General features: G+C 36.1%; 3 protein-coding genes across 5 annotated transcripts in view; 1 reads left to right on the top strand and 2 right to left on the bottom strand.

Annotated features, from left to right (window-relative positions):
* carm1 (coactivator-associated arginine methyltransferase 1) overlaps positions 1-7,177 on the bottom strand; it is a 28,614-nt gene extending 21,437 nt beyond the window's left edge. For both annotated transcript variants that reach the window (XM_049467710.1, XM_049467711.1), the window contains exon 1: positions 6,954-7,177. In XM_049467710.1, coding sequence (XP_049323667.1) covers positions 6,954-7,095 — 142 coding nt within the window. In that variant the 5' untranslated portion in view covers positions 7,096-7,177. The remainder of the gene's footprint in view (positions 1-6,953) is intronic.
* Positions 7,178-9,907: 2,730 nt separating this feature from the next.
* Positions 9,908-17,532, bottom strand: si:dkey-204f11.64 (GGL domain-containing protein). 2 transcript variants are annotated; one of them, XM_007237896.4, is made up of 3 exons: positions 17,314-17,532; positions 13,644-13,770; positions 9,908-11,876 (listed from the first exon to the last, which is right to left on the bottom strand). In XM_007237896.4, exons 1-2 carry the CDS (start codon positions 17,398-17,400, stop codon positions 13,645-13,647), a joined length of 213 nt encoding a protein of 70 aa, XP_007237958.1. In that variant the 5' UTR covers positions 17,401-17,532; the 3' UTR covers positions 9,908-11,876; position 13,644. The 2 variants fall into 2 exon arrangements, with proteins under 2 accessions (XP_007237958.1, XP_007237957.1); XM_007237895.4 differs by having other exon boundaries at positions 9,908-11,879; positions 17,314-17,528.
* A 3,596-nt stretch (positions 17,533-21,128) lies between these two features.
* On the top strand, positions 21,129-27,062 carry LOC103037558 (caseinolytic mitochondrial matrix peptidase proteolytic subunit). The gene is made up of 7 exons (XM_022671803.2): positions 21,129-21,228; positions 21,535-21,636; positions 23,495-23,566; positions 23,659-23,755; positions 24,633-24,820; positions 25,321-25,426; positions 26,084-27,062. The coding sequence occupies exons 1-7, from the start codon at positions 21,217-21,219 to the stop codon at positions 26,302-26,304; spliced, it is 798 nt and encodes a 265-aa protein (XP_022527524.1). The 5' UTR covers positions 21,129-21,216; the 3' UTR covers positions 26,305-27,062.
* Positions 27,063-27,742: the final 680 nt, after the last annotated feature.

The raw sequence follows: 27,742 nt of genomic DNA, 5'->3' as shown, positions 1-27,742 counted from the left end.
TAGTAAATCTGAATACTTTGACACAATGGTAATGACCTTTCAGTGTGACCTAAACTATTACCCATTATTTATTTCAACTCATTAAAAAGGAGAAACCAAAGAGAAAAGACTTTTTTTCTGACTGTGTGATATATGGTTCTATTAGCAAAACAGGTTTATAGGCAATTATTTATCACAAGTAAATGTAAAGTATTAACTTAGTTATACATCAGTTCAAATGCAAAATGCTCACTGTATATAAAACAGGGCTAAACTGTGCATTGTGGTCATTTTGCAAAATAAGATTTGGCATCAGAATGGATGTAAATGTTACTGATCATTTAAAAAAAAAAAAAAAAACACCATTAATTGAAATCTATTTTATTTGGTTCTTTATTTTATGTGCTAAGCTTAATTTCTCACGTGCTGAGCTCCAAGAAAGCAAAATCTGAGCTTTACCTGCCAATTACTCCTTCCAGGCATTGAGGTTTACTAACATGAAGAAACTAATGAAGCAAATTTAAACATTTTTTGGATAGTAAACCATACACTCAGAATACAGAAATATTAATAAGACTGCAAAAAATGTTGCAAAATGCAGAAATGTTTTCTGCAGCAGAGAAACTTTCACTTCTGCATTTGTACGAGATTAGTAAAGAGGTAGTTAAGGGAAGCCAAGCGGGGAAAGTGATGCTGACCACTTTTTCATTTCATTTACACGAGTGGACAATATGAAATAGGGCTGTAACTAATGAGCATTTTAGTTGTCGCCTTATCTTCCGAATATTTGTTTGATTGGTCGATTAGCAATTATTTTTTGTCCTGTCAGCTAAACATTTAGGACACAAGACCGATTTTGCAGTACATGTGGATAGTGTGACATATCTATATTCAACTTTGAAAAATTACACAGTATATTATAGGAAACATTCACACAGGCTGGAGGATATTTTCAGGAGATTCTATGATAACTTTTTCTACTTTTTTTTTTTTTTTCCCAAGGAGATACCTCCCTAAAACTGGAGTGCTTTCACTTTATTAAACTTTATTGATTTCACTTTATTAGTGACTATAACATATAACTTAATTTAAATAGAGCAGACAGAGTACAGTATTTTTCTAACATTAGCCAGCTAATGTTAATAATGTTAATGAAGGAGTGAAGCCTGTTTAAACTCAACTCAGCAGCTCTCTGCAGTAACTTAACCCACCACAGGTAATATAGAAATCCGTGTTTAAACTGTACAGATCTAGTAAAGACAGACTGTAGAGTTTTGTGGAGTTCAATTTGTTTGTGTTTAATGGACACAGAGCTGCTATTACACTGTATGTGTGTTACAATAATATGTAAAAGAACCCTGGCATTTTTCAGCTCAAACTACTGGCATCGTAGAAATGTGGTCCTGCTGCCACTGCTGAACAAAATCCTAAAGGCAACAGTGATTTGTATGAATGTGTGATTAAACGTTAAATACACGTGTGCTAATCAAGTTAAAAACAGACTGCTAGCCTTGTCCTCTAACCATGCCTTCCCAAAAAATTTTTATGAAATTAATAATAATAAAAAAAAAAAAAAACACAATTTTTTGATTGTAGGTTAAAAACATTAAAGCATTAAGATTCACAGAGAGATTTCTAGTTTTGATCACTGACAGGGTTAATAAGAGATGAACTGGTGATATGAACAGTGGTTCCTCATAAAGAGTGGTTCCGCTTGATAGTTTTAAGTATCAAACGCTGAGTAGCTTTCTAATGAGCATTTTCTAAATGAAGTACTTCACTAAAGAGGAGCATTACAAAGCAGGCAAATACACTCAACAATTTAAATATTACTACTCCACAGGATGATACACAGAGCTAACTGTAATATTTTAGGCTAGATTTATTGAAGGGCGGGATTATATTCAAGTCCCCCCCTACAATAACAATTTTCTGCTGATAAAACCAAAAAGCACAAAAACACCAGATCTGTTCCTCAGAACTGCAGACAGGTGTGACGGGTCCAACACAACATATACAGTAAGTAACTTACATTTTTCTATTAGACAGAAGGGGTCATTAATAACACTCTGGACACCTGTCTATTAATACCATTAACCCGCCATAATCCAAATTCAGAAGAGCAATTTTCTGTTCAGAAAGTCCTGATTCAGCTTTTGTAGTCTAACTACAATCTAACTCTAGAAGTAGATTGAGGATTAGAGGCCCAATGTGTATTGTGATTCACACACGCAGATCATTCCTGATTTAATGTTCTCCCAAACCCTTTCCCGTATAGTAAGGGTGCACCAAAATATGGCAAACAAAAATATTTAAGCTGGAAAAAAGCAAAACCAAAGCACTTCAGGCTTTCACAGAATAAATAAATATACCAAAGTAATACAGAACAATGAATAATTTATTTTGAGTTATATATATACATATATATATATATATATATATATATATATATATATATATATATATATATATATATATATATTATATATATATATATATATATTACAGTGTTTCCATTAGTATTACTCTGGCTGTTGAACAAGATGAGAAGGGATGTATCAGCTTGCAAAAAACATTGAATGGAAACTGTGTAAACTGACTGTGATAAACTGAGCCAGACTGGAATAGCGAGCAGCCTCCGTCAGATACAGCAAACAGCAAACTAGAGATTTAGAGATCAGTGACGAGGTGCTAAACAAGATTACAAGATAAGTGAGAAGGTAAACACACAGAACGAGGAGAAGCTGTAGGTGTTCGATTACACAGACCTGGGAAAAAAAACTCCCAGAGACGTCTGTACCTTCATACTAATAGCAAGCTAAAAAAATTTCAGATAAATTACTCAAATCAAGTTCAGATAAGAGATGCAGCTAAAAAATACTGGGACTATTTTATGACATAATTTTATAGTGGGTAATATTATAACAGTCTGCCAAAAAGTGAAGTAAAAAACAAACCATTTACATTGTGCAACATTTCAGGTTGATAAATTTGCCTTGGTTAATTTTTTTAAATGCAGTTTGTCTGCAGGTTTAGGTTCAGCAACAGTATGTGCTGAAAGAATGAGGTCAGCTGACTACCTGAATATACTGAATATAGACCAGGGTATTCCATCAATGGATTTTTTTTTCCTCCCCTGATGGCACGACTATGTTCCAAGATGACAATATCAGGAGCATGAGATCATCATTTTCACACATGGATTGTTCACCACAGAGTCCAGATCTTAACCTCATTGAGAATGTTTGGGCTGGAGAAGGCAGAGGTCAAACTCATCATCAATGCAAGAAAAAATTCAATTGGAATACTCTGGTAATCTCCATGTTTACCGATCTCCTGTCAAGCTCTGACATGGTGTAAAGCTAAATTTACTGGTCAACCTTCTGGCATGTATACTAGAGCAGGGCAACATTGTAAAAAATATATAAAAACTTAATATTCTTCAAATATATAATTGATTCCCAATTACAGTTTAGATTTTTGTATTTGTTTGTGTTTATCACATATACGAAGATACGAACATGGTAACAAGCAGCACCATTCTGTAGATTTGTATGAAAATATTGATATCACATTGTATTGTGATATTTTGTTCTGCAATACTGCATTGATTTTCAAAAACTGGTTAATCTGTTTAATTATTAGTACAGTTCACATGTAACTGCAAAAAAGCGATAACAGTAAAAGTATATAAAAAAAAAAAAACAGTCAGTTAAGAAAAAGTACAAAATGTGAAAATCACTGCAACACAGAGTGTTATTTCCAGGTTTCCTGTTTGAAGCACAAGCCTATCTACTGTTTAAAACTTGAGGGAGACTCCCTCTGCAGATTCTGCAATCTCAATTACCCAATTTTAAAAACTGTGATTAACATAACATTCATTTCATAATAACTGCATTCATTTCATTACACTTTCAGCAATAATATACAGCCTTCTGATAAGCACTTGAACACATCATAATCACAGACATCTTAACATACGGTACAGTTTATCATGATAGTGATACTATATCATCAGATCACTTAAACCCTACTTAGGTCTAGGATTATTTTAAGCACTCCTCATTGCTGTGTAGATGTGTGTGAATGTGTGAGAGAGCTAATGTTGGTCACGGCTGCTGTTCCCTCCATTCTTTTTTTCCAGGGGGGTCCACGGCACTTCTTCCCAAACAAAAGCAGAGACCACTGAATGAACAGGCGGGCAAGAGGCGAGAGGGGAGGCAGGGGGACTGGCTATTGTCTTCCAGTGAACAAAGATGAGCGTCTTAAAGCACAGGCTCAGCGCCCTGCATGTTATAAAGCTTAACAGACCTACTGAAGAACATTTATATCCATCAGTATTTCTCTTAAGAAGCAGAGCAATGATGTGCGCCATCTGAGCTTCAACACCACAACACACTCAGTCCCACTGCCAGCTGGCAGGCGTTAAGCATTAGGCTTTAGGGTTACCTGGAGTGCTTTAACTTCAAACGAAACAGAGGGAACTCTGGGGAAATCATAATCTCTGGTTTAGATTTGAGGGGTGAGCTTTGTTTCTCTGTGTACAGCACACTCGTAAATCAGCTGAAAAGAAACAGAGTGCTGCTGGCTAACTTTATGACTTAACGCCAAGAAGCATAGGAGGTAAATCCATGTCCAAAGAGTGAAAGTCTGCCTCAGGATTTTGATCCAGCTTACTGGGGAGCTTTATTAGAATTTATCCTTGTGGGAAATGCCATTTCAATATTGACAACTATAATGGACACAAGTCGAGAAACTTTAAGTCCATCACAATTTATGAAAATGGCTTGAACCCTTGAACTTTTCTATCATCAACACTGAACATTCTATGCTGTCCAATGAAACTTCAATTGCTGGGATGTGTATTGCCAACAAAGCTCAGGGACTTTCTTTTTAAATTAGTGACCATCACAGCTTTCACATTTTAAGGCACCAAGAAATGTATACATTTTTTGCATTTATTTTGTTTCTGCTGCTAATACAGAAATTGTTTCTTTAAAATAACACTTTCCTTTAATTTGTCCAGTATTTTAGAAGTCTACAGTCATTTTAACTATCAATTTTTTTTCAGTGACCTCTGTAGCAGACAAATACTGCCTCCAATTTTATCCAGCTTCAAAAGATGCTGAATGAATTTTACTCAGAATTGTATAGGAAATGTCAGACTAATGCTGTGTTCTTGTGCTAGCTAGTCAGAGAAAAAGTCATACTTTGCACTTGTGAAATAAAAACCTACGAGCATGTCACATGCAAGGGTGTTTTTTTTTTTTGAGCAACATGAAGAAAGGAAGACAAGGTTTGTTTTTGCTGGTTTCTTGAAGAAAAAGGTTTTAGTAGAGTAGTCAACTTTGCAATGAACAGATTCATAAGCCCTATCTGGACAGGATTGGTTTTCTTCAGGGGTATGTCTGTGAAAAATATTTCACACTTTTACTTAGTGATAAAACTCTTGCGTCCGGACTGCAATTGAAAAAACTAAGACCATTGAGTTTTTTGGCTTTCTAGGTCACGTGAAATTGCGTTCAGTAGCTCCTCCATGTCCACTCAATGTTGTATTTATGTGGATCTCTGTGAGCCCAATGTGTAATTACAGTGGAGTGGCAGTGGAAAAATAGTTATTTTATTAAAAGCAATGTGACTAAACTCAGATGTGCGGCCGGACTGGAGTAAAATTACCGGAGGACCACGGAGTTCAGCGGAAAACAGTGGGAAATTCTGCGTGTAGTTTTCTCAGAGGACATCTGAGAAAAACACATACATGGTCGTTCCAGACGGAAATAAAATTACAGAGGACACCACATAAAAGAAAAAATTACCCCAGGACCTCCTGAGAAACGAATCCCATTCGGACAGGGCTATAGTCTAGAAAATGTGCAGACAACTGTTAACAGCAGCTGCACTTTTAAAATCCGCTACAGATTCTCTTTTTCTCAGAATTTCTCTGGAATTAAGTGTTCAGGAGGCTGTTTGTATGCAACTTCCAAATCAGTCAGTCATATTTCACATAATTCCAACAGCACATAAATGCAGCATTAGAGCTGCCAGGAGAGGAACAGGAGGATGGCTGAAGGCAGGACAGTAAGGCAGTGAGAGTAAAGGTGAGAGGTGGACCCCTCAGATTTCCAGTCTTCTGGTCACTCTAACCGTACTGGACACATTTTAGAGCACACAAACCAATGGGATGTGTCCATCCCTAGATGGAGGGAAAACTATTTTCACATTTCAATACCATTAGCTTTTTGTCCCCTACATTCTTAGACTAATCAAGACCCAGTGACCACTACAAGGAAAATAATATAAAAAATAAACAAAGATTTTTTTATTTTAACCATACCAGTTGTTGAACCATAATACTTAGTGAAATAAAAAAAATATATAAATGTTAAAAGCTGTTTTTCTGGCTCTTAGAAGGGCACAGCAAAGCTGCTCAAGCAGTTTGATCTAAATCCTGGGCTGGATTAATAGCTACTTTTTGGACCTGGGTTCAATCCGCACCAGCGCCAACCAGCATCAATAATAAGCTAGCTATGAGTTAGCATTGAGTGCTAATAGTCTACCAACGTGGTTTCAGTCGTGTGTAATAAACAGACAGTTTCCAGATACACAAAGTAAAAATCCACCGCGGTTTTTGTTCAAACCGCTATGACGGCTGTACTGCAACCAATCCGCCCATACAGTTGGAACAAAACCTGGGCTTGGATTTTTACTTTCTGGAGTTGGACTACCCATTGCTACACTTGCAGCTGCTTTTAGTCACACAAAGCACAGTTTCACACTAATTAAACAGCACAAACTCGAAAACGACACCTAACACACATACGTATCACCTCATAAACCAATATAACTAATATATTATATCTACAGCCTAAATATTAAACCCTGTAGCCCCGTTAGCCTAGCCACCGCTCGCTAACGCTAGTTAGCTAAGCGTGCCGGACACAAAGGCTGGACGTTACGGCGGAGCGTCCACTCACTGTTGGAGAGGTTGATCAGGGCCGCGTCCTGCGTAGTTTTCACCTCCAGGCGCAGAGGCTGCTGCTCCGAGTGCCGCTGGATATCTCCGTTCGCGTCCCCAATGGAGAGGAGCCGCACGCCGGGGAACACCGACACCGCCATCTTCAAGCTTGGGGGGGAAGAGAGCAGCAGCAGCAGCAGCGAACACGCAACCGCTCTGATCCGATCTCCCGCGGACTCGGCGGGGAAGGAAGGCCGGGCTCACTACCGCCCCCGCTCGGCCAAACCCTGCAAGACAACCGCGCTCAGGGCTGGATACTCGATACAATCGATACAAAGTAGAAACTGATGTTTTTTTTTTATTTATAAAACGTTTCCTCGTTTTTATAAATAATTACATAAATGTATCAACATTTCTCTTTGATTTTTTAAATGTATAAATAAAAAAACATACGTTAAATTGTGGGAATTAATCAGCATCAGAAATCAATGCTGTTTTCATGCTTTAGAGATGGAAAAATGAATGATGAGTGAACATACTTTTGCTATCTGGGAATGATGTACTAATTGTGTTAATTATTTATTAAATTGTGGAAGTTTAATTTATTACATTGTTGAAAGAATTTAATAGGCTATGTAGATTAGTAAAACTGAGGGAATAATTACTAAATTTAAGGCTGATTCAGTAAATGGTGGGAATAGTTTATTAACATGTTTATAAATGATCTGTTTCTTTAGAATTCCGGAATAATCTATTAAATTGTGAGATAAAAAAAAATTGAGACTAATTTACTAAATTGTGGGAACAAATTATTAATTTGAGATAATTATTTATTAAATCAGGTCTCTGTCTTTTAATATTATTTTTGGTAATTTGACATATGTTGCTTCTGTGTTTTTTAACCATTATTGCCATAAGTACCATTAAAATGCCATAGAATTGTAATGGTCCAGAAGCAGAATGCAAATGAATGTCAGATTTTTTTTATTATTAGCCCTTACAAAAAATAATAAAAATACTCTAATACTCTAATACTAAATACTCTAAAAGAACTCTAATAAACAAAGAAACAAACAAACTAAAGAAAACAAAGCAGAAACTTAGCAGGCACAAACATCAAAAGCATGACAGAGAACAAAGTAGATATGGGGTATATATACACAGCAGACATCCCAAGTTGCAAAAGTTGATTTCAGGGAGGTTAACCCCCCCACCCCCCACCAAAAAAAAAACAAAACAAAATAAAATTTGCACACCAAATCATATAGGAACTTTACTTTTATATCAATTAATTTTCCTTTTTTTTTTTTATTAAATTTAGAGTATTTAGAGGTGAAATGAGTTTTATCTTTTTTCTTTTTGGAAGGCCCTGCCTCAAGGAACACCTGGGGTAGTAAGGAGGGTTGAAAAAAAAAACAGGAGACAAGACAACAGCAAAACAGGGCAATGTGCTTAAAGAGCACATGGCTAGAAACACAGACAGGATCAGAAAGGACTAAGAAAGAACAAACGTAATTTGTGACCTTTGTTGGTGTTAAAAAATGACCAAGCTTATTTCCAACTCTGTTAGATTTCAGAATGATTTAGAATAAAACTGATTTCCTGAGTATAGTTGGTCCTTTGTCCAGTCATTAGTGTGTGAGATGAGCTAGTTGAGGGGATTGCAGTTGAGTCTGTTGTGGTTGGTCAGCTGTTTGCACCGCATATTGTTGCTGGGTAACCTGCTTAGTCAGGCTGGTGGTCATGCTGGTCATACTTGAGGTCTGGCTTGTTCAGATTGATCATGATTGTAGACCAGCTTAACCATAAAAAACACCCTATGCTGGTTAACCAGCTTAATTACAGTGGTTCATAATATTATCCAATATTACATATTTGTGACTGGCAAAATGATGTGACCTTCTAGGATTAGCAGTTAGTTTGAAGGTGAAATTAGAGTCAGGTGTTTCAATGGATAGTATGACAATCAGGTGTAAGTGAGAACCTTATTTTATTTAACAGTGATTTATTTAAAATGTAAGTCTGTATTATTTTGTTTCTAAACTGAAAGCAGAAGCATTTCTGAGTGGAGAAGGAAGAAAATATTGTGTTTGATGGTACCAGTGTGCTGAAACCACCGTCCCTGCTAAGCCTAATATATTCATTCTAAAAACTGGGGTGTCAGACCACTTTTTGCGGGAATTCACACTACAGACTCTAAAAGAGGATTCGGCGCAGTTTTATTGAATGCGAGTGGCTGGTGGAACAATGGAGACTTCAGAAGAGAAAACTCAGAGCTCAGTATCTCATATAAAAAACAAAGAAATGAAGAACATAACCTGGAATCGAATTCATCCACTCTGAAAGGAGACACCCACCCAGTTTAAAGTGATTCTTCCACATGCTTGGCGGAATTACCTATTCTCACCAGAGAGGGCCCTTAATCCCAAAACCTATGAACATCAGCTTTAAAATCTGCTCTTCACAACACCTTTATAGAAGTCTATTATAACACGAACAAATGTGATTTCTGAGATCCTTAGAAAAAGAGTAGTTGATGCTCATCAAGCTGAAAAAAGTTAAAAGGTTAAAAAACATCTCTAAAGAGTTTTGACTCTAACAATACACAGTCAGACAGATTGTATAAGGAGTGGTCAACCAATGGAAATGTTGTGAAAGGAACTGAAGTGTGCAGTTAATGTGAGGAAACGCACCAACATCCCAGATTTAAAGCTGTTCTGTACAGAGTAAAAAGCTAAAATTCCTCCAAGGCAGTGGAGCAGGACTGATCAAAAGTTACAGAAAATGTTTGATGATGTTTTAGATCATATTTATGCAGAATATTTATATAGATAAAAATTTAAAGGGTTCACAAACCTTTAAGAACCATTTTAGCTAGACTAGCTTTAGATGGGCAGGCTGTTTTTGGGCAGGGAATAGAGACCATGCCAAAACATTGTTTAAATGCCAAAAAAGTAAAAAAACAAACACATGAACATTATTATTTCATTTTATTGGATGTGCATTCACAGTGCATAGCTGTATATCAAGGCATCAAGGGGCTGACAGTTTACAGTGCATTTAAAAAGTAGAAAAACTGTAAAACCTGATCGTTCAGTATATAAATCCTATTATTTTGGCACACACCATGTAGGGCTGAGCAATATGGCCCTGTAAGGGGTAATAGTACCCAGACCTGCCAACCTTGAAGAAATGTGCTGAAAGTTTGGAGGAAAATTAAGTGTGAATAAAAGTAGTGGATGGCTCCATAATTAGTTTGCTGGAATAGTGTTTATGCTTACCGGCCATGTCGATAAACAGCATGACAGCACTATCATCATTATAAGGGCTCTGACTAAAGTTCGAAGCTAGCAGACGTGGGGTGGTTGGATGAACATGAAGTGCTCTGATTGGCTGAAAGCACTTTGCTTGTGTCAGTGACAACCTGACTGAAACTGGCAAACAATATGCATATTTTATAAAACGTATTGTACAAGTGTACTAGGATGTCAAAATGCGTGCACATTACACAAAATGTGAAAATGTTGGCAGGTCTGTAGTACCTCATAAACAGAGACATCAACACACCACAAAGAAGGAAGAAAATAGAATAATCATCCCAACATACCCAATACTCCCTCGGTAGTGTACTCTGCAAGTCATGGAATTGTGGATTGTGTCTAAATCTAAAAAATATATATTTGCAATAGAACAGTATTTACGTTTATTCATATGATAAAATTTAAAATATATGGCTATCTGTGTATACAAGGTGTAATTATTAGCATAGCGTCATAAACTAACAAAGCAAATTTCAGAAATTAAACATATTTTGGTTGATCTATCAGTTATCAGTCATGTCTATTAGTTTTTTTGCTTTAAATCTTCAAAGTACTTAGATTTTCAACCATGTGGTATACACAAAGTGATTGTTTAGGGTTTTAAAAAAGCAATATCATACCAAAACATGATATATGGTTTTGCAATAATATATTATTGCAATAATAGATTTGTTTAATTAGTTTTAATGGTTCATACTGTGTTGTGTTAAAATCCCACCCACTAGATAGCAGTGTTTTACTGTTATAGATGCATAAAGTAGTTTCCTTTAATTCACATTTTATTTATATAATAAGTGTGTGTTTTGATATACTATGATTTTTTGCAATATATTGCCTTACTTGCAGTAATCACAATATAATTTGATATACTGAATTGTATCCCTAGTATACACTACAACAAAGAGGTCATATAGTGTCTCTTAATTTTCCATCATTATTACAATTTAGTGAATTTGATTATAGTTAAAAAAAAACAAGGCAAGAAAATACATAGACAAGAAAAACTAGAGACAGGAAAGTAAGACAATTTTGTGTTTAGAATTAAAAGCCTGAGAACTTCACGTTTCCTTTTCTTCCAACTGTTATCACCACACTTGCGCTTTTAGGACACATCCTGGATTTACAGTAACTGATGCAAAATAACAAAAATAATCACTTTTCTTAAACAGCCCATATCACAGACAACTTTCCCAACTTGATGGTTTTCAAAAAAAAAGGATGTAAACATTGTCATAGCTTCAAAAGATATCATTCACTCCCCAGTTCATATAGTCCACATATGGACAGTGAACTGCACAAAACAAAATCAACAAACTTGGTTTTAACTTGCTTTTGTGATGTTATAAAACCCAGCACACTTACACTGACAAATATGTTTCAGCCCAGACATCTTGAATAAGGCACAATACAGGAGAGCCAATCAGAACAGAGCTTGTTTACAGACTTCTACAGCACTCTTAATGGCACAGTAATAGAAACAGTATTGCAAATATGAATGAATGGAATTATTACTGATGTAAAAACAAAAAGGAATTTTTAAGTTAAAGGGTAGTGTTGATCCAGCGCTGAGCGTCATTAAGAATGAGTGGAGGGGAATGTTTCTGAGGTCTTCTTCATCTTTACTTCTTTAGAAGAGAGTGATTGAGAGAGGGAGAGAGAGAGAGAGAGAGAGAGAGAGAAAGAGAGAAAGAGAGAGAGAGAGAAAGAGAAAAAGAGAGAGAGATAATTATCTGTATGGGTATGCAATAGCTAACACACACATACACATACTGGTGAACACACAAACACACTCTAGGGGGACAGTGAGCACACAGGTCCAGTGTAGAAGACCTTAGAAGTGGTGGGTTTGCAATATGGTTAGGCAATCTGAATTATTATATGCAGTTATCCTTCTGTTCATTATAACAGATTAGAAATGCTAAAAAATATAATTATAAAAGATTAAAAAGGCAAAGAGAATGAATCTCTACGGATACGTTCAAAAAGTAGATAAAAGTGTCCTAAATCCAATTGTATCTTTTTAATTTGAATTATATCTAAGCTGTTGTCTGAACAGTTTATAGTCCCTGATACAGGTTCAGTAGCTGACGGTGAGTTCACCCTTAATTCAGGCTAGGTATCTTAATTATTGACAGGTGCTGCTCATGAGGGAAACAATAGCAGCAGTATTTAAGCACAGCTCTCGGGAGAGAGAGAAAGCTGTCAGCGATAAGGACTTAAACGTTCAGCTTTCGTTTACCGTTTGATCTTTTGCTTGTCTGACATAATTTCAGTATATTTCAGAAATATGTGAATTTAATGATTTTATTGATGGTCTATTGTACATAGAGTTATAAGTAAATTGAACAATGTTGTTACTAAACATATATTGCCTGATTTTGGTTTGGCATATTGAGAAGTAGTTTTGAAGTAGAAGGGACTTATAATACGTTGTTTTGTTGAGGTTAATTAATTATAATTAAATACAATAATTGTGAAATATGTATGGTATGTTAAGAAATAGAAATATTTTACATCTATGCCAGTTATTCATTTATTGATTTACTTCTATGCTAACTTAAAATTCTTTCATAGCAAAACGTGATACGAGATTACTTTTATTAATTAATCACAGAACATGTAATTCATTAGATTACTTATTTTAATCACTTCACAGCACTAGTACAGATTGTTCTGCCACGTCTGCTTCTATGGTTTTCTTCTTTGCTTTCCTTGAAACTGTAGTCACGTCCTCCTGTAGCCATGTTTGGCCATTTATTAGAAATTTCTTTAAACATGGGGAGGTTGTGAACCCTCACTGCTGTCATTCATTTTCCTTCTTCCCCTTTGTTTTCCCTTGACTTAAAAATGCATCAATTCTGATCTGGCTGTTTAGAATGAGTTGCAATGCCCCGAATCGGATATGTATCAGATTGTATCGCCACAAATGAAAGTGGTACAAATCAGAATTGAAAATTAAACAGATTAAATCAATGTGTTTTTTGCTGTTCTGAGTAGCACAGAGATTCATGTCACATATGATAAAAAAGATTAAATATTGGTCACATTTACCTGTTGCTGAATTCTATGTTTAGACCTGGTCACTTAATGTGACTAGCATCTGAATTTGCATTTCCACTGGGTACTAAAATGCAAAAATGTGTCTTTTATCCATAGTGAGCAATAGGACAGAATTTGTGTACAAGCAGTAACCCACACTGTTTAACCAAATTACATGCACCCCCTACTTACTGCTCCGCTCTGTGCCCAGTGTTTGATTTGGGCTGTTGTTTATTTATGCACACCACTAACTGTAAAAGCTTCAGTGTGATATTTCCTCTTTGTGAGAGCGGAGAATCTGACTTAGACATCTGTAACCCATGTTGATGCCCATGGCTGTTAGTCATTACCTCAGAAGAGTTCACATGACTTCGGTGGGCGGAACGGATTATCACTGGATGGGACCCCCACAAGCAGCGGATCCTTATGGGCATTTTGCAAGCAAAACGCCTTCAGGTCAGCAGCAGCCTGGGACACCTAATAATATTAAAAGTGAAAAAGAGAAATAGCTTTTAGATTAGTCTTTACATACAGTATCCTGCAAAATTTCACTGTGGAGAAAACATTAGCCACATTTCTGTTACCAAACGATACCAGTGGAGAGGGGCACAATGCAAAAGTTTGGGCACCCTGCATGGTCACTGCTTACTATCACCCCTTTGGTATGTACCACCTTTGGTCTTGTAACCACTAGAGGTGGGAGAATATATCAATATTACAATTTATTATATTGTTTCAATCATATTAATCTGAATTGTATCTTATCGATATGTGGCAACAAATATTGATATTTTATTTGAACCAAGACTGCTCTTAACTCCATTAGACTCACCGCCGAATTTGACGTCCTGATTTGCCTTTTTAGCGATCCTATGAGGATTTCTTGTCTTCTTGGTCAACCTGACCTCAACTTCAACTTCACTATTCCGGTTAACCATTACCTAATTACCGGTATGTTACAAACTGAGGAAACAACTACCTGAAAACACTTTGCTATCTTCTCACAGTCTTCTCCAGCTTTGTGAGTTACATTGTTGTTTTATTTTCATTGCACTGGGCAGCTGCTTAGAGGAGTACATGGCTGCTAATTGATGGGACAAGGTTTAGACAATAACTGTGATAAAGCTATAGCCGCAACAAGATCATTAAAGTCTAAGACCTTGGTAGAATTATGCTCCCAAATCTTTAGCATGGGCTTTTACACTTTTTAATAAAGTTGTACAAACTAAAAAACAAATATACTAGGAGCCATGCTTAAAATGTTGAAAAGAATGTTTTAATCTTGAACGGTATGACTTTAAAAGATTAGTTCAATTATTATTAATGAATTATTATTATCATTTGACTGTACAATATTCACCTTTCTTTTCTTTTTTAATTTCTATTTAAAATTGCCTTTACATTTTTGAACCCTATGTTAAGTAATCTGTTAATACAAATTCAAACTGTTATGTATCATTTTGCAACAGTCCCACAGAGTTCTATTATTAGGGCCAATCAAACTGACAATTGAGAGAAGCACAGTAAACAGGGTGAATAATTGAAGCATAGGCCTACATGCAGGGTTTAAAATGTTAACTTATCTGAACTACTAGCAGTTTCTGTTTTCCTTCCACTGTAATAACTTAAAAACAAGTTTGTATTTCTTTGCATGCTTTTAATGAATAGTAATCCTTAGAATGTATTTTAGGTGACAGAGCATAAAAGATAAAATATAACTTATTAATGTTTAAAAACATGTGCAAAAACATAATACACATATGTCCCATTAATCGAGCTGTATATCAGATGTTTCAGTATTTATTGAGTCTATGCATCACTTTTATTACAGATTCTGTTCCTTTCAGGACACTCACTTTGACTTAAGAGAGAGTGTCCTGTGAGTGTTAACCCAACCCAAACCCAAGATGTCTGACAAAATATCAGGGTTTAGGGTTACATTTGTCTCTTGATTGTCTAGTATCTGTCAAAGATGAAAACTTTAGATGCTGATTGGAGAGTAATATTTTCAGAGTTTTAAATATTATTTTAAAAACTTTTTTCTTTAACTTTCCTCTTCCTTTCACAAGTGGATTCTCTTCAAGCTTCTGTAATACTGTGAACATTAACAGAAAGAAATGGAAATTAAGTAAATGAAGGGTGTTCAGTGATTGTTGCACAGTACTACCCTGCACATTACATATATTTTTAGAATCTTCTTGATATGAAATATTTATAGCATCGTTCCCGCAGGGAAAACCATGTGTCTGGGTGATGGTCTCCAATTAGGACTTGGCCTTTAGAAGCCAACAATCACCCCACTGTCACACGGTTTACAATCAACAAAGAACTGCTCTGTTCACAGCCACATGTTCACTCTCACCACAGCTCACTAACATCAACATGTAGATCTGGGAGAGTGGGAGGGTAGAGCAGCCTAAAACCAAACCGTTTGGGAGTTATTCTTAGGTGGTTATGTGTAGTTACTGTTTACACCTCGGCAAATGAAAAATGTAAACTGATAATAAAGTTTGTTTTTAGTTTTGCAATAGAGATTTGTGTCTAATGTACCTAAAGTAATGAAAGTGTATGATTCTAGTGTGATTCGAACTTAACATTTATGCTGCCCTTATTCACTTTTATTTTTTAGAATTATTAAACACATTACTAACTAGCAAAAAAAACACAAGGTAGCAATACTAACTAACTAACTAACTATAAATGCTCAGGTTGCAAATCGGATACTTCCAACACAAGATGTGTTGGAAAAAGCTGTATAACTAGTTTGACTAGTTTCTAATACCTTTGGCCTTTTTAAATAAAAGAGTGACTGGAAAATAAAGTAAGATAAACATTATAAACAATTAGGAACAGTTTTTGTTCAGGCTTGTTTCTGACACGACATAAGACAGCATTTACTTTGTAGACTTGCCTGTGTTGAGTTGTTATTTGTTAAAGTTCTTCTAACATTAACTAGCTTAGGATATACTTTTGAAAGCCTGGGACTCTTTTACACTTAAATGGGCTTTGTACAAATAATAATTCAATAATAATAATAATAACGATAATAATAATAATTATTAAAAAATACAAGAAAGATATATACATATTTAACATAATGTTACATTTACTATCATGGTAGCTAGTTAGCGTGTTAGATTACCTAATCAGCCAGCAGTGTTCATTAATTGTCATCTACATTAGCCTCACAACACCAGTGCAAACAATAAAAAAAGGAGCATTTCAGAAACATAGAAAATCGACTTTACTAGTTACCTACATTTAGATCAAAAAGATATGAAAATGTCCATATTTGTTTTCAAACAAATTTCTCCTTAAAAGTGTAACAAGCATATAGCAGTGCATAAAATATAGTGTAAAGTATATAGAGTAAAGTGTATAGAGTATATAGTATATTGTATAGTGTATAGATTAAAGTGTATAGTGTATATAGTATTGTTTATATAGTAAAAAGTGTAGAGTGTAAAGTGTATAGAGAAGTGTGTATATTGTAAAGCTTATAGTGTAAAGTGTATACCGTTTACAGTATAGAGTATAGTGTATAGAGTAAACTGTATACAGCACAGTGTATAGATACAGTGTATAGTGTAAAATAAATACTGTATAACGTTAGTGTATACAATAAATGTGTATACAGTATAGTATATAGTGTACAGTGGATAGTGTATATAGTGTAAAGTGTACAGTGTATAGAGTATAGTGTATAGAGTAAAGTGAGGAGTGTATACATTATAGTGAAAAGTGTATAGTGTAAAGTGTATACAGTATAGAGTATAGTTATAGTGAATAGGGTAAAGAGGGCTGAGAGTGACAGGTGTCAGTTTAACAGTACCGCAGTTAATCGATATCTAATTAATAATAAAGTAGTTAGAGTTGTAAATAAAATGTTCTGTAGTAAAATAACCGCGGAGTGTAGAAACTCTGCTGTGCTGAGTAACTGTGGAACTAGTTTGTCCAGTCACGCCCTCGCTCTTCACTTTCCCCCCGCTTCCTCTCCCCCAGCCCGGACTCTCTCCCTACCTTTATCCGCCGCACACTCGCCTCCAGCCGAAGCTGCTTCACCATTTTCTGGACCATGACCAGGTTACTCGCGCTGTTGTTGGACATCTCGCCGCCCGTGAGGAGTTCTGAGAGCGCTCCGCTCCACACTCAGATCCCAGTAAAACACCAGCTGGACTCACCGCGAGCTCGCCTGCGCCCCCTGCGCACTTCTCCACTCCTCAGCAGCGGCTGCGTCTCAAATCCCTCCCTAACGCCCTAAGTAGTGAACACTTCACTGAACCCGCACTACCAGCTCTAAAACAAGTCCAACTAGTTTATTATATCTTCCGGATGCTTATTCAAATTTATCTAGACCTTAGAAAACAAAGTAGGAGACATCGGATGCGCCTTTAAAACCATCGATTTACTACGTTTAAACCCTGTTCTTAAAGAGCTAAATCTAAATCTAAAAAAAAAAAACTCATGACAAAATATTGTGTGTACTTAACTAATTGTGTAATATACATTTACAGTCTGATGATGCATATATTTAATAAAATAGTTTTTAAAAATGTATATTGGTTAGTGGTGTCGATCCCTTAAATTTGTATTAATCACAACAATATTATGTGATTTAATTATTGACACAATCATGATTAACTTTTTAAAATGCTTTTACTTATGTTGGGGAGTGCTGGGAATGGGATAAAATAATAGTGTAATATGGTTTATACTTGGCAGACCAGAGCTTTCTTTCTTTTTTTTTTATACTGTATTTTAATATCTCAGGGTAGTTCTGATGCTTTTTAAACTAAAATACTGTAATATGCTGAGTTACTGAGTTTAACCTAGAGCTTTAATGGGATGAAATAAATGCTCCATATTCCACCTTTAACAAAATAATGAAAGAAACAGCATAAACTTTAGCATAAATAAAAGGTAAATGTTGCTGTGTTATATCGCTAATTAAAACTTCTAATGTGTCCAAAGGCTTTGACAAATTTGATCACTTTATTAATTTGTGTGTGTGTGTTTTTTTTAAGTTGACAGCCCTAATTTTGATGCATCAGCGAAAATTTTTAACACTCAGACTCTTTCTAGAGCCATACATTACAGTGAGAAATAATAGGGATTGCATGTAGTGCAGAATAGCATATATATATATATATATATATATATATATATATATATATATATATATATATATATATATATATATATATATATATAGAATATATATAGAATAGAATATATTCTTTCCCAAAATAGATTATTACAATATTTTCGATTAAGATTAATAATTTATTTATGTTTCACATTTACGTACACAGCAGTAGTGATTTTAAAAACTCTGTTTATGTATACAGAGCCACCAAAATTATCATAAAAATAAAGTTTCTCCTGACATAATTTTTGAAAAACTACAGTAAAACATGAGTGTATTGCCTACTGTACCTTGTAGATAGTGACACTGTGCCATTCAGACAGGATTCAGTGCGTAGTCTGGATTTGAGTATAGAACAGAGCTATTCTACTATACGGCTAAATACCCAAATTATTAATATTAACTATTTTGCCAAGATATTTCTTTACTTTTAGAAAGTAAGATGGAGTATTTTGCTAAAAGATTAAAGAAACCAATTCTGTATATTTCCATTTTACTGTGTGCTGACTGACTGGTTAGTTTGCTGATGCTGAAGATACAGCCAGATCAGGTTTAAAAGGCGTTGATACTATCTGTGTTAATTAAATTGTAACATTATTAGTATTAGATGTACTAAACATTTAAACCCGTTCATTGTGAACTCATTTTGATCTAGGGAGCGCCCTCTGGTGGCCTGACAAACCCGAAACGCTGGTCAGAGCAGTGCTTATTTATGTGGAGCCTACCCTCTTTCTATTTCCCTGTTATATAAGAAAATGACTGCATACTGCTAGAGGGAGCCCGCGAGTGAAGTCAAAATAAATGGGGGTGAATGAAAATTAAAATAAATGGCTAAAACTCTAATTAAAAATAGGGTCAAACTTCATGTCCAGGATGTTTAAGAAAAACTACCTAAATATTTCCATTTTCTACAGAAAACAGCGTGCTGACCTTTTGTTAAGCTGATACTGGAAACACAGCCAGAGCATGTTTAAAAAGTTTTATATCTGGATCTGTGTGGGGAAATGAGTACATTTTATAGTATAAAAAGGATCAAACATTTACAAAGGAATTTTACAGAGCGCTCTCTTCGCACTGACCACAGAGGCTTTACATAGGAGAAGACCCACTTAAGAATGCCTTAAAACCCTAAGCACCTAAATCATGTAAAAAAAAAAAAAATTGCGTGGGAACGACTTATTAAAGTGCAGGAAATAAATAATGAATTGTAATGACGACTTTTATGGTCAGAATTTAATTATCTCGTTCCCTTAATACGGAGCCAAAACTTATGAAGGTGTGGGAACAAGATTCTAATGCATGGCAATGAGTTAATTAAGTAACTTTTTTTGTAAATGTATACCCATGATGAAACTGAATATTACATCAAAGCTCAAATCCAAACAAAATCTTCTGTAAGAAAATGGAGAGTGAACAGAATATTAAACTCTACATTCAATATTAAACATTCTGTTTACAAACATGATTTTAAAATTCTTGATATTAATAATAATCCTCTCATTTTCAAATTTAAATTTAGTAATTATGGATTTTTCTTTTGGTTCTCAAAACTTTTGACCCTATTTTGACGCCATAAAAATATTTTATTTATTTTTTATTTATTTTTATTTTTTTCTTGGAATGAATTATGGCAATATTTTGAAATCTCTTGCAGTGAGACATGGAATCATTCTAAGTAAAACACACCTAATTCTCATTCTAAAAGCTGATTGGCTCAGACCATAGACTGTCTCTGGCTCAGACGCAGACAGTATGCAGACCTGTTAACTTTCCTTAGGAAGTTTTTTGTGCACAACCCCTGAGAGCTGCCTGCTTTTTTAGCTGTGAAACAAAATGACCTTGTGGCCACGCCTTAATGGCTATCATTTAATTAATTTGTTTCTATGGCTTAATAATTTGTGGCCACACCTTAATTATCTTGTTTCCACACCTTAATCCTCTCATTCCACACTTTAAGAAGTCGTGGCTACGCAGTATTTTTACGTACCATAACCCCATAAACACAAAATGCGTCAAAAAAGTGCATTGTATATGCAGCTTAATTACTCAGGAATGCGTCCACACACCAATATGATTCATACATTGTGACAAGCAGGGAACCCTATTGTTTCTGAAAATAGTGTAATAAATCCTGTTTATTAGGTAGGAATTACTCAAACTCTTAGCCTACTATAACTGTTAAGGTTTTAGCAATCTGCATCCTAGAGGTGGGAATATTAAGAAAAATAAATCTACCTTGTGTACTAATATACACTTTGATCTAACACTGAAATTACTGAAAAGAAAAAAGGCGCTGGGTAAAATTTGGAGCAAAACATGATCTATTCCATGATGATTTACAAATTCTGGAAGCATTTACATCTCAAATGATGACATTGTTGAACAGCTCAATGTTTTCTGGTATAAAGAAAAGTAATAGCATGTGGCTGAAATAACTGTGTTGTAATAAGTACAAGGGTTAATTAACAATCAAAGGGTTCATCAGTTGGGTTCATCAAGGGTTCATCAGTTGTCCATACGACTTACTCATCTCACTCTTACGCTTTAATAAGTAGTGGCCACGCATTCTTTTTTACATGCTTATGGGCTCCGTAGGATCCGTAGGACTTTTAAGTAGGTATTGTCCTCTGTAGAGACTCTGTGGTCAGAGAGGGCAGTCACGCAGTCACATCTTACTGCCAGTAGGGGCCGCCGCTGAGCCCTGCGCCGCTCAGTTACTGTGACCCTCATATACAGAAGAAGATCTCAGGCTGAGCGCACTGTACTTTTATAATAACATGTTGTTACGGGTAAGTAAAGAGATTCTTATAAAACTAACGGACTGTTGAGCTTTAAGCCTGTTACATTTCACAGTTTATGGTGATATCTGAGGCAGACAGAGGTTGGTGTGCGTGTGGTTGGGTGGGTTAGCAGCAGGGCTAGGCTAACATGCCTCTGTAACCGGACGAGTTTAGGAGAAAATTGTCTTACAGTCCGGAGAATCAGCTTAAGAAGCCCAACCAGATCCAAACCTGGGCTTCACGGTGCCTGATGACAGTGTCTGATAGTGTGTGTAAGTTCTCTAAGTGCTGCTGTGTTGTTGTTGTGTTACTCAGAGGGTGATACAGTGCGGAGCTTTTGCACTGAAGGGCAGCCGCTCTCTCCACCAGAGCTCCCCCTGGAGAAGTCCTCTCATACCCATAGTAGTGGAGCAGACGGTAAGCAAACTCTACTAAATACACTAGTGCATCTAAAAAAAAAATATATCATTAAAAAAGTTACTTAATTTTATGAATCAAGTTTAAAACGTAAAACTAATATATTCTAATATATTCTAATTCTAAAATTTGAATATTATATAAGACCAACTTTTGTCAGTGTGGGCTGTGTGCCAAGTCCTGCTGAAAAACAAAATCCGCATCTCCATTAAATTTGTCAGCAGAAGGAAGTATTAAGTGCTGTAAGATTTTCCGGGAAAACTCTGCACTGACTTTGGACTTTATATAACACAGTGGACCAACACCAGCAGATGACATGACTCTCCAGGTTCCAGATGAGATTTGTAAGCTCATGAATTCTTTCAGAAAGGACTGCCTGTATGCTGATAAGAAAGGCAAAGAAAACACCCAGATAAGTCAGGAGGGTGCTGAACTGTTCCATTATGCGGCAAAATTGCTTGCACAATTGCTTGTAATCACAGTGGAAGAGTCATGGAAAAAATATGTATCTGTGTCTCAAAACTTAAAATTTAAATATACTGTTTAACATATACAGCTAGATAAGATTAAGCTTAAAAGTACATTCTGTAGGAAATAAGTGATTGTGTGAAACAGCTACAACAGTCCAATTTCAATACTAAACTTTTGCTGATGCTTTTAAAGCTGTGTAGCAGCTAATGTTTTTGTTTTGCTAGCTTCCATGCTGTAAGTCCGCTCGCTCACTGTTGTGTACCTACTGGACACCTCGAGTGGGGAAACCAGCAGCAGGTGGAGTCAGAGGACAAAACAATCACAAAAACCCATGATGGACTGCACAGTCCAAATAGGAACATACTGGCTGAAGCCCTGCTGACAAGAGCTGCCAGTGCTTTAACTCATGTTTTCTTTATATCTGATGATACATCCCGATCATTTTATCATTTACTACTGAGAATAAATTACATTTTGTTTCTTTTAAGTTTGCTGTGGACTGATGTACATGAACATGAAATGTGTGCAAATGAACACACCGCTTGTATTTAATGCCAGGTTTAGGCTAGAGGCATATAAATCTCCCCAGCATTAAGCTGTGGATCAGTGGAACTGTGTTCTCTGACTGATGGTTCTTCATGTCCAGTATTTTGGGATGATTTTTGGAGATGTGACATTATTAAGTTGGTGGAGGTCATCCAACGCCCTGACCTCACTATTTTTTATTTTTTTGCAGTCAGGGCTGTCACAGTATTTACTTTATTGACTTATCTTGTGATAAAAGAACAATTATTACACAATATTGCCTTTGTGTTTATTTGCATGTACTTATGCCTAGACTCTTAACCAAAGTTAAAGAACTTAAATCTCAGGTGGAGTTGCAAAGACCATCAAAAACATTATGATGAAACTCATCAGGATCTCCCCAGGAAAGTAAGAGGCACCTCTGTTGTACAGGATAAGTTCATTAGAGTTACCAGTCTCAGAAACTGCAAGTTAACAGCCCTCTAGATAAGAGCACCTAAATGCTTCACAGAGTATTTTGGTTAACTTTAAAGTTACTACACACTTTTAAGTTACTACACATTTCCTTATGTGTTCTTTCATAGTCGTAGACTTCAGTATTAATTTACAATGTAGGAAAGAAAAAAAAAAACAATGAATGAGAAGATATGTCCGTTTAGCATGATCAATTCTGAGACAAATTATCGTCCATTAAAAACAGTACATTTGATTGGCTTAAATGCAGTCAAATCCACAGTGGAGTAGTGTGCCAAAATCTAGTGCAAGTCTGTCCCAATACCTTTGTCCATATAGTGTAGCCGTCGGTGGCCTTGCTGTGTTTGGCTTAGCTTAACCTTTTGTTTCCCTGCTATCTCTATCACAGGGCCGAGGAGAGCGTGCCTATGACATTTACTCTCGGCTGCTGAGGGAGAGGATCATCTGTGTAATGGGTCCTGTAAGTGTCTCAGAAGTAGATTAAGTCTTCTGTGGGCAGATAAAGTACTATTCTTTTCACTTATTCTCCACTTTACTCCTCTTTCTCTTTAGATTGACGACTCTGTGGCAAGTCTGGTGATTGCACAGCTTCTATTCCTGCAGTCAGAAAGCAACAACAAACCCATTCACATGTACATCAACAGTCCAGGTGAGAGAGAGAGAGAGACAAACAAACATTTCTAAATTGTATTTAGGTTCCTCTAATGATTTGTAATTGATGTTCACTGATGTTAACTTTTTTTAAGCATTAAAGCCAGTCAGTCAGCCAGCTCAAATTTTACAAAGGCTGAAAAATGGGAGGGGTAGTTTGAGAAGGGCACTGGGTGATGTATGGGTCTAGAGCAGGGCAGGAGGGAGAGCTGACTGGCTGAGCTGCAGCAGCAGCAGTGTGCCTCTGATAGCAGTGATACCCAGATGGTTGCACGTTAGCAGGGGGCGGCGTTATTGATTGACTGATTTGTATATTGTGATGTGTTTGTTTAAATAATTCTGTTTTTAAAAGCAGCATCACTAGATAGAACATAAGTGACTTAGGAAGGAAATTCATAGACTTAGAACTTTTTATTTTCTCTGTTGGTTTTGTCTTAAATGTATGCTCTCTTTAAATATGAAAAATATTGCATTAAGTGGAGGATGAAGTTATGAAGTTATGGCTGCTTACTACAGAAATATGTTCTGTGCTTGGGCTACACTGCCCCAAAAATTGCCAGTGGTACTGCTCAGTCAGTTATTGGTTAATGTCTTTGCCAAAATGGTGTAAGTAAGTTTTAAGAAGAAACCTTATCTTAATAATGATGAGTAAATTAGGCAATTTGTTCTGATCATATTGTTTGTGAAATTTTTGTTTTAATCTTTCGCAGTTATAGAAATGCAGTGCAAAAGCAACTTGACAGTTTATTTAAAATCATTTAGACTATTTTTGTCAGCTTTTGTCCATTCAGTGTATGATGTACAGTTCACAAACTAATAGCGTGCATTTGTAAACACGCTTTCTGTCTCCTGCTTTTCTCTTCATTGTCCTGCAGGTGGCGTAGTCACATCAGGGCTGGCAATCTATGACACTATGCAGTACATTCTCAACCCCATTTCTACGTGGTGTGTTGGGCAGGCAGCCAGTATGGGCAGTCTACTACTGGCTGCGGGGACTGCAGGCATGAGACACTCACTGCCAAATGCTCGCATCATGGTGCACCAGCCTTCAGGAGGAGCCAGGGTAAGACAGGGGGAATGAGACCATAATAATGTGTATATAAAACTCTGTTTACACTTAACACTAAGAAGGCTATGTGTTGGCAATAACTTAGCAATAAGATGTGCATCACAATACAGAGTCACACATTACAATCTGGTATATTGTGATATATTACTATACATGGTTGCAAAGCAATGAATGACTTTTTTTTACTTGGATCAGGTTGGTTTGGATAGATTTATTTCCTTTAATAAATTAAATTTATTTAAAACCTTTTGTATTTAGTCTGAAAAATGTAAGTACAACAAACAAGCAAAAACAAAAGAAATCTGTAAGGGGCAAATACGTTTTTACAGCAATGTATTGTCATTTGTCTTAAGTATATTGAGAGCTTTTTTTAGTCATGTTGCCCAGCCCTACAACAAAATGTCTTAAGTGTGCTATATGGTAGCATGTTTGAAGGTCTAATTGTGTAATTTGTGTAATGTTGCATTAAAACATTTTCTAATTCCTAATTTTAGGGTCAAGCGACAGACATCGCCATTCAGGCAGAAGAGATTCTGAAGCTGAAGAGACAGATCAACAATATCTACTGTAAACATACAGGCCAGCCTCTGGAAACTATAGGTATTGCACGTGAAACATTTATTTTCTTTTTTATTTGTGCCAAGATTGTAGCTATATTGGACATGAAATAGATAAGCATTGTTTTGTACATATTAAGCCCTTAACAGGCCTTGACCCATAAAGGGACTTCAAGTGTAGGTGATAAAAAATTTATTCTCTGCAGTAAAATAAGTAATTTACATTCTGAAACTTTGAAGGCTTTGGATGATTTGACAAGGCACTTGAAAAAGCTGCCTGTCTACACTCCACTCCACATAATAATTCAGATCAGTAAGCGGATTCAACCCCAACTCCTACAAAAACTAGAAAAACTAGGCAACCGTAATGAAACAAAAGGTTTGGAGGACATGAATGGTTTGGTTTATATTCAGAAAAGTATTGCCAATTTTATGATTTTTGTTCATTATATTTTAACAGTTGCAGATTTACTTTACTATTTTCAAATATTTTCTATTAAAATTACAATCAATATTTTCAGTCATGTTTCTCATCAAACATGAAACCATGTTATGTAAAGCTTGAATAGAAATCCTCAAGATTAAGGTGTGTATTATCAGGCAGAAAATTAACAAAAGTGCTTGCCTGTTAAGGGGCTAAATATACGTTACTTATAACACTGCAGTTATCTGACAGCTTTTTTTTATTTGTTTTATCCAGAGGGTGTAATGGAACGAGACAGATACATGAGCCCTATGGAGGCGCAGGACTTTGGCATTATTGACAAGGTTCTGGTCCACCCTCCTCAGGCTGGACAGGACGAGCCTGAACTGGTTCAGAAAGATCCAGAGGCTTCGACCAGCCCTACTGCCCAAGCAGCAGCTTCTGAACCAGTGCAAACTGGGGCCAGCCCTCCATCTTCTTATAAACCTGAACCATGAGATGGACCTGAATCTAGTGTCGAGTTTCTATGAAACAGAGTTAGTGATGAAGAGTTTGATTTATTTTTTATCCTCTTATACACAAAGTTGTCCAGTTTTTTTGTCCACATACCTTTTATCCAAAACATATACCATATTAGTTCACCATGTAGAACACTTCTAATTCTAAAAGTGTAGAATTACACACTGTAGTCCATATATTTCTGCACAACCTGTCAGCCACTGTGGCAAGTCTATTCACTCGCCAGCCATCTTTGCAACGCTGTCAGAAACATACTGAAAACTGAAGGTTAAATGACTGTTTTGCTCAACAATGCACACCAGTGTGATTTTTATCCATAAGTAAATGCAATGTTCTGCATTATAAGAACTCTCATTCTTATTTCAACCAGTGGCTGGTCTCCTTTAACATCTCTGATCAAGTCCGCCACCCAATATTGGTTGGTGAGCAGAGGTTTGCTAATGACTTGTGCAGGGAATGGATGTACTGCAGTCAGTAATCTTTCATAGACAAAGTGGTCCTATATGGTCGAAGATTTCCAATGACAATAGGTACAAAGTAGGTGTTTCTAATAAACTGGACATTCTGGCTATCCAAATCTGAGCCCCTCCCCTGTTTCTCACGTTGGTCTTGGTATGTGAAGACTGGCCATATGAGGGCGAAACACTATGGAACTCTTTACAGGATCATGAAAGTTTTTCTGTATGGATTTTATATGTTCAACAAAAAAATTAAATAAAATTATGATGTATACTGATCCTTCTCCTGATTTCACCATCAACCTAAATGTAACACCTCATTGATGTGCCAAAGGTCATGGGACATCCCATGAGGTAACATGATGTTATTGAGGTTGAACACTGGGATAGAGGGCTAATAGTGGATGCCAGATGCATAGGACATGTGTCATATCTGTAATGGGGATATGTTATAGAAGGCCTGACCCCCTGACCACAATGGCAGCATCTGGCAAAAAAAAAATTGTGATCCCACATTCAATACGAGACCCCACACACATATCACACAGGTCAGTGTCATGGCACATGATATAAGTTCCTGTCCCCTGATTTTTTTGGCATGTAAGTGTAAAAATATTGGAGGTAAAGTTGATAGGATGGGTTCCTCAGCTGTTTCTTTAGAGAGAGTGATGGTTCTGTATAGATTTAGATGCTTAAATTGTTATTTGTCTGGTTCTTCAAAGGGAAAAAAAAACAAACATCTATAATAAGTACATGTTCAAATATTTGCATTTAGCTACCTTACATTGCACCAATTGCTGACGAGATGTGCAAATGCACACCCACATACAGACAGCTTTTTTAGTCCCCATTGAAAAGTACTGCCAATAGTATAGGACACTCTGGAGCAAATTAACCTAATGTATTAGCACCATGCCTAATGCCAGTGCATCGGTGGGTGGTGGTCATCCAACTCCTA

The sequence above is a fragment of the Astyanax mexicanus genome, chromosome 19 (assembly GCF_023375975.1).
Source record: "Astyanax mexicanus isolate ESR-SI-001 chromosome 19, AstMex3_surface, whole genome shotgun sequence".
In the NCBI taxonomy this organism is placed as follows: domain Eukaryota; kingdom Metazoa; phylum Chordata; class Actinopteri; order Characiformes; family Acestrorhamphidae; genus Astyanax; species Astyanax mexicanus.
The sequence above is the reverse complement of the archived record's forward strand: the minus strand, read 5'-3'. Positions and strand labels throughout refer to the sequence as shown.